Source organism: Rhagoletis pomonella, unplaced genomic scaffold (genome assembly GCF_013731165.1).
Source record: "Rhagoletis pomonella isolate Grant_MI unplaced genomic scaffold, Rhpom_1.0 Rhpom_scaffold_00001, whole genome shotgun sequence".
Lineage (NCBI taxonomy): Eukaryota > Metazoa > Arthropoda > Insecta > Diptera > Tephritidae > Rhagoletis > Rhagoletis pomonella.
The window spans coordinates 3740366-3747927 of NW_023458555.1; the positions used below are offsets into that span (position 1 = coordinate 3740366).

At 36.9% G+C, this 7562-nt stretch overlaps 1 protein-coding gene across 1 annotated transcript; it reads left to right on the plus strand.

Annotated features, from left to right (window-relative positions):
- The first annotated feature begins 4967 nt into the window (after positions 1–4967).
- Positions 4968–6951, plus strand: LOC118750443. The gene is made up of 4 exons (XM_036485167.1): positions 4968–5439; positions 5513–5678; positions 6063–6585; positions 6722–6951. Exons 1-4 carry the CDS (start codon positions 5045–5047, stop codon positions 6898–6900), a joined length of 1263 nt encoding a protein of 420 aa, XP_036341060.1. The 5' UTR covers positions 4968–5044; the 3' UTR covers positions 6901–6951.
- Positions 6952–7562: the final 611 nt, after the last annotated feature.

A 7562-nucleotide genomic window follows, 5' to 3' on the forward strand; every position in this document is an offset into this window, starting at 1 on the left:
CTTCTCCTCCGATTTGTGGCGTGCGCCTTGATATTGTCACACAAAGCGGAGGGACCGACCTTTTTACGCGCCGACGTTTTTATAATCCTACAAATAAATTCCTCCTCAGAAGTTAAAATCAATTAGGTAATAAGTTAAATAAAACATCACAATAATGTGCGCCTCAAACGAAAGGGGTATATATTTCAAAAATATTTTTTTGAGGAGGTTGCCACTTGCTACGCAAGTTAAAGTCAATTAATTAATCAGCAAAATGAAATATAACAACAGCGAATACGAAACGCTAGACGACTTTCGTAAAAAGAAAATTTTTATTCCGAAAAAATATAGACATATCGATGGTCCTGTGCAATAACGACACAGTTCTAAATTCTAAAAAACAAAAAGCTGTTACTTCTCTTAAGTGGCTCTAGTCTCTAATCTTTGCCTAATCCATTTACATCCCTCATTAGAGTAAGCAGTAGGGATTGCTAAAGTAAGTACGAAAGATTAGACATGGATTTGACTCGCATTAGAGGCATGCGCCACTTAACAGTAGTAACAGTTTTTGTTTTTTTGAATTTTGAATTGTGTCATTATTGCAAAGGACCATCGATTTGTTAAGCCGAATTTCCACTAGGCATTGAAATGAAAAAAAAAATGTATGCCATTTAAAAAAATGCCATATGCAAATGAACTCAATGACTATTTTTTTTAACCCAATGACACGATAATTTTTTAATGACCAACTTTGTCATTTGTCATTTTTGCCACTTAATGGCTGGTGGAAATCCAGCCTTAGAATTTGTATTCTATTTTTACTTCTTGCAAGTATTATATTTTGGTGAATCTAAATTATTTGCTCAAGTAGCACGGTGGTGTAAAAATTGGTGTACATTTGCGAAATTTGGTAGAATGAATCAGATTTATGAGCATTTAATTAACTTACCATATTTTTATCTTAGTGTTCATGTCTTATGTACAGTTTTGTTGCTATTTGAATTTTATTTCGATTATATCTTCCCATATAAAAATAAAATGTGGAACATATCCACGCCCGTATATACAGGCCTAAATCAGTGTGAAAACTTGAGAAATATTAAATGTAGCGACAAACATGTAAATTAATTAAAACTACATACAAAACTCTCAACAGCTCAGCAGCAGTCAGCCAAGCTCAGAAAAGATCACATATTTATTCTGAAATCAATTTATGTCACTCACACACTTGCACTTGTCAAGGATTCGCATTTGAATGCAAACAAACTGAAAACATACAAAGCCAAAGAAAGGTGAAAAGCCAGAGCGGGTATAAAAGAGGATAAAAGGAAACCCGGCATGAAAAGTAAAGCATTCGTTGTATATGTGACCTCATTAACAAGTTAAGAGAGTCTAGTTCTGCGTTTATGTAATACCGTCTCAGGTGGGACCATAAACATGTTTTTCTTTGGGTTTATAAAATTGTATATGTATATTTATACGACATACGCTGTGAATTAGTGGTAAGACCTGAGTTCGACCCTTGAGATGCCAGCAACATCGGAATTAGAATACGATTTTTTCTGACAGTGGTCGCCCCTCGGCAGGCAATGGCAAAACTTCGAAAGTATTTCTGCTATGAAAAAACTTCTCACGAAGATCCATTTGCCGTTCGCAGACGTAAAACTGTAGGTTCCTACGTTTGTAGCAACATTAAGATGCCCCTCAAAAACTGGAGAAGAAGCTCGGCCAAACACTTAACAAAAGTTTAAGCCCAAAATTATTATTATTTTCAATACATTGCATATATGAATATAAAATATATCAGTGGCCGCTACAACGCTTTACTTGGCAATTGCTTCAGCATTAAGTTTACCAGCAGGCAATTAAATTTCCGCTGCTGGGTAAGAAAAGTTTGTATAAACAGAGTGTTGATGCGACTTGTTGAAGGTGACACACTCAAGTAAAAGTAGCTGTAAATAAATGCAACAATTGTATGCTGCACATTTGCATGTATGTAGTTATGTATGTATTCTAGGCCCATTTCACTAACCAGCCACAATTTGCCATAATCTGCAAGGAAACGACAACTTGGAAAACTCAGCTTGGCCTAAAGCTCAAGGCCAGACGGATGTTCACAGTCGGCAGCTGGCAGTCGGTGCGGAAACCAAGCTCTACTACACGCACAGGCTAAGAAAGCATAATATATACATACATACATAATTATGTAGATACATACATGCATAGATACAATTGAGCCAGTATGTCTGCAGCAATTTAATTTTTATACGCCGACGAAACCACTTGCTTTCCTCAGTCGTGCATCGCTTTACATTAAAAGCGGTGTGTGTAGCTGTATGCGTGTGCGTCCTCGACGGTGTCCCTTTGTCCACAATTTCACGCAATGAATGCTGCAGATTCGCACTTCATTTGCCTTACTGCCGCTCGACGGAAACTCTGCGATTTTTTTTTTTTACTTTTTACTTTTTCATCCGTCGCTGCGACGCTTGCTGATCCGCTTATCTATGCGCGGCGCGCCTATCGTGTTGGCTTGTTGACTGACGCCCTGCCACATAAGAAGGAATATAATACACTGAAAACCTTCAGTACTCTTGCCAGTTACTGTCGCTTTACCTATCACACAGCGCTCTCCGACGCGTCTCTACTGGCAACTTAAGTGACAACAAAAGCTTTGCACTTTGATGCCTCCCCAATGGCCAAATGAAGTGGCGACGCCTGCAATTAAGCCGACAGCATCAACGCCAAACAATGCAATGCTGCAATGGGCGTTGCTTTCGCGCTTCTTTTCTTTTGCTCCTTTGCGAATGTTTGTATGGGTGTGTGTGTGTGTGTTTGTCACCTGAAAAGCCAAGTCAAAAATATAATTGTCGACTTAACGCTGAGAAAGCGAAATTACTCGACGGCATTAAGCGTTATTGTTTGTGTTGGCTGTCGTTGTCTGTCTGGCTGTGCAGTCAACAGATCTACTTTGTAGGAGCTCAATTGTGTGTGTGCATGCATGTGTGTGTATATATATTTTGGGATATATTTATAAAACATATGCCTTTATGTTTGAAACACAGCAGGATATACGATGAAAGCTGTTCGAATCCGGTGATTCAAGACTTGAAGAAAAGCAAAGTAAATTTTAATGAATTACATATAGTGTAAATAAAATTCTATCAAAATTTCAAGTCATCTGCAGTATGTTGAGTAATCGGTTTTCATTGACATCTTTAATAGCTAAAAACGCATAATCACGACCGCTCCACAGCCAGCCCTTCGGATCTCGATTTATATATTAAAAAGCTAAGCTCACAAAAAATTTCAATCTATCTGAAGTATGATGAGTTTTATGGCCATGAGCTCTCCGTCTAATATTTATTATTTTCTTTACTTTATAATAAAAATATTGAAACAAAATTTTATTTTTGTAAAAACTTTTTAAAATGCTTTGATAAGCTGTTTCTATAGGGCCAATTCCCTTTACTACTTTTTTGAGAACCGGAACCGGTACAAATTCCCGGCACTCCTTGGAACAGGACTCGGCAGAACCGGTTCTTTAAATACTTGGAACTACACATCACTACTAGGAGCGTAGTTTGCTTCAAACTACCGATGTATTTGCGTAGCTTCTCGTCATTCCATCTGGATTAACCTGTCAGATTAAGGCCGTTATCCAATGTATCGCCCAAATTTTCCGAAGGCGGTACTAAAGCGCCCTTCCTTTCTCCTCTCGCCGTTGAAAAGGCCAAGTGAAATCTTAATACCGTGTTGGAGGCACCACTCCTAGAAGTGTTCCAAATGCTTTTGCATTGATTGCATACCCAAAGGACGCAACACACCCAAATAAAAATCCAATTTTTAAAATTACTTTATCTAGTTAGACCTTTAAAATGAAATTGCTTCAATATTTAATTCAGAAAAAATATGGTGAATGAATACCAGCTCATTGACCTTGGAATAAAGCCAATAAGAATAGTGGTTGATATATCTATTTTTTTTAAACTTGAATAAAATATGCTTACTTTCAGATGTACATACATTAGAGTGGTCCAATTTTTGTATGGAGGAAAAAAAGGTCATCCTGGGAAACGGGGCTCCCCCTTTGTTTTTTGCCTTTGATATTTGTAATATCTATACCAACTTTAAATTTTCTACCGTACCCATACAGGGTATTCAATGATCTTGAAATACCCTACCAGAACGCTGTTAAGCTGGCAAAAATATTGGTGATTTTTATAGAAAGCCACCTTTGCCATGGCAACTGAAGCTAATGATTTTTTTTTTTAGAAAATTTTAATTTGAAATGTTCTTAGGTTGATTAATATATGTACACAATACTTCTTGAGTAAAATGTGAGCATCATGAGCATCCCCTATTATATAATATTATTATATTCATAATTTTTTTTTGGACCACCCTAATGTACATGTTTATAGATGTAATTCACTAAATTTTCAGTTTTACATAAATAAGTAGCTTTCTTTTTGTAAAAATTAAATAAGATACATTAGCATCACCTTCCTTAACTTTATTCCAACATCAGTCAACACTAGGGTGGTCCAAAATACATAAGTAAAGTCGGAATTTTAATGCTCTTACCTCCTAGGAGCGCTTTGAGCGCTTTTTCGGTATAGAAAAATCCTAGGGGGTGAGAGCATTAAAATTCTGAATTCACCGTTTCAAACATGCAATTTTCGACCACCCTTGTGAACATATAAAGCTAAGGGGGAACAGAGCAAAGGAATAATATATGTAATCAAATTAAATTGCCGGCAATTTTTTATTGTACGACACTTATGCGTACATATTTACATACATAGCATAGTACATGCATATATGAATATAATATACGAATGTAATTAATTGCATTGGAACTTATCTGTGCTTAGATATTCAAAAGCTTTACACAAATCATTCATGCAAGCGATAGAGAGCACAAAATGTGAAACGCTGGTGAAAACTTTTAGTTTGTTCGTAACAATTCTGGTGTTGACAATAGTGAGACAACTTTTGATTAGTTACATTAGCGCATTCTTTGAGAAAATACAGAACTCAGATAGAAATAAAGACGAATGCAAAAATGCCCACCGAAGTAGAGGACAAAGAAAAATACAATGCCGACGAACTGCAAGCGCCGGAATGGATAAACGACGATTTTTTTCTAAAAGTCTTGTCGAACTGTGAAGGGAAAACAAGCCAAGTGAAAATTAAAGACGTAAAAATTTCGCCAGCTTCCATGAAGGGCGACCACTATGCGAGTGTAATGTTTCGCGCGCAACTGCAATACGAATTGGATGGCGTGTGCAAGGCGAGGTCAGTGATCTTGAAGACAATGCCCGAAACGGAGGGCCACAAGAAAGAAATGCTTGGCAAAACAGATATTTTCGAAAAGGAGATTGCCATGTACACAGAAGTGATGCCACGATTCGAGAAAGTTTTGCGCGACATCGGCGATGATACTAAGCTCAAAGCGCCGTAAGTACATTTTGGTGAGCAAATTAAATTATTATTTTTTTGATTAAGTTTGGTTTGATTTTTACACTTGCAGTTGCTTATATTACTCTTTAGAGCCGAAGCAAGTGATTGTTTTCGGAGACCTTGTCCCCGCTGGCTATGACGTGGTGCGAGATCGCCCATTAACCGAAGAAGAAGTAAAGGCAGCCTATGCCAAATTGGCGAAATGGCATGCCATAAGCTACAAAATCAATTTGGAGGTTAGTTAAGAAAAATTGAATATATACATATGTATGTGTATTAGACCGTACCACCTTACATGCACACGAAAAAAGGTAGGCGTACATCCCTGACTCTGAAGTATTTTTGCAAAGTAGCCTCGAATAAAAGTTTTATTTTGTCTTTGGCCGAACTTAGTGGTCGCCTTTTCTCATTTGTTTCTGTGACACCTACATTCAGCAATAAAAATTTTTTCTTTAAATAGTTCTACTGGAATTACTAAAATACTTCTTAGCAAAAGTTTAATCATTTTTGGCGAGCTTTAATTCGCTTACATTAGGGTTGTTAAAATACTTTAGATTCAGCGGTGTACGGCGAAATTTTTTTTTGGTACGTTTAATATCTGGTTACGAATCTTCCTGCAGGAGCCGCATTATTTTGATAAATTTCAACACGGTATGTTCAACATGTCCATAGCGAAAGAGGATCTCATGACTGGTGGTATAAAACATTTTGTGCATATGTTGAAGAAAACACCTTCTCTGCGCGACTATTTGCCTTACTTTGAGACTTTAGAACCAATACTGCTTGAGAAATGTCGCGCCGGCTTTGCTGAGTACCGTGAATCGCCCCAAGTGGGTGCACCCTATGTGCTTTGCCATGGTGACTTTCATTCACGAAACATGATGTTCAAACACAATAAAGGAACTGGTGAATTGGAGGACGTTATGCTACTCGACTATCAAGTCGGGTATGTTGGTCCTGTTGTGAATGATTTGATATACTCGAAGTACCTTATGTTGGACGAAACCCTCCGCTTGGAATTTCCTGCTTTGGTGTACTATTATTTCACAATTTTTACGGATACTTTAAAGAAAATAGGTTTCAAAGGCCAACTACCAAAACTAACAGAGATTCGTGAGCAGTTCGTGCGTCACAAGTACTTTGGTAAGTATCTAATGAAGAGCACTTAAGAGCCAATTAGCTGGTAATAAAATCAGTAATTGATAAGTAAATACGCACGTACTTATGTCCAGGCATTTGATTGCTTTCAACTCATAGATATTCTCCTTTTGCGTTTCAGACTTTTTTCTCATTTCCACTTTTTTGCCGATGTGGTTTACCAACGCAGATAACATCGACGCTGAATTGCTGATGACATCCGAAGAATTTCGCCGAAGTTTATACAGGTCTACAGACTATGTCAAGTATTTAGAAAGAACATTGCCTCGCTTTTTACATTTGGGCTACTTTGAGGATTAGTAGATTTGCTATGCTACTCATGGGCAACATAAAAATTTGACATATCTTTATATAGGACAATATTAAAAATTAATTTCACAACAAAATAAAAACTTTACTTCGCTTACCTTACTTTACTGTAAAAATAGACAGGTTACTATAATCATTAATTATAAATATTTAACACTCATGCCAAATGTAGGTATCTAAGTACTGGCGTTGATTTTGTATACATCGGACTCTATTTCTTCCTCTTCTCTAATTTCATTTCGCTCTTCGTACTACTGCACCAACAAATTTCGACTAGTAATGGGTTGCGAGATTTATTTCCAAGCAAGCTTCGCAAGCTGTTGAAACCATTCGATTTGTTTGTCTGATTCGGTTGGTAACTGTTGTCTTAAGAGTTGAAGATGATGATGTAAGCGGTTAATTTTTCGCAACATGCTCACTCCAATATTCAAAAACGTCTTCATCAATTTCATTTCCAAAATAAATTACAAATATGTAAATATGTATGCTTATAGATAAAATGTCATATATACGAATGCTTCACTTTGGATTAGGTACTATTTTCGCGAACAGCCTTCCACCTACTTTGTGTTATAGATGTTGTTGCTTTGGCTAATTATGAATAGTTCGTATGTTGTAGCTTTTAAAAGTGAGCTACCTTATCAAAGCGTTCT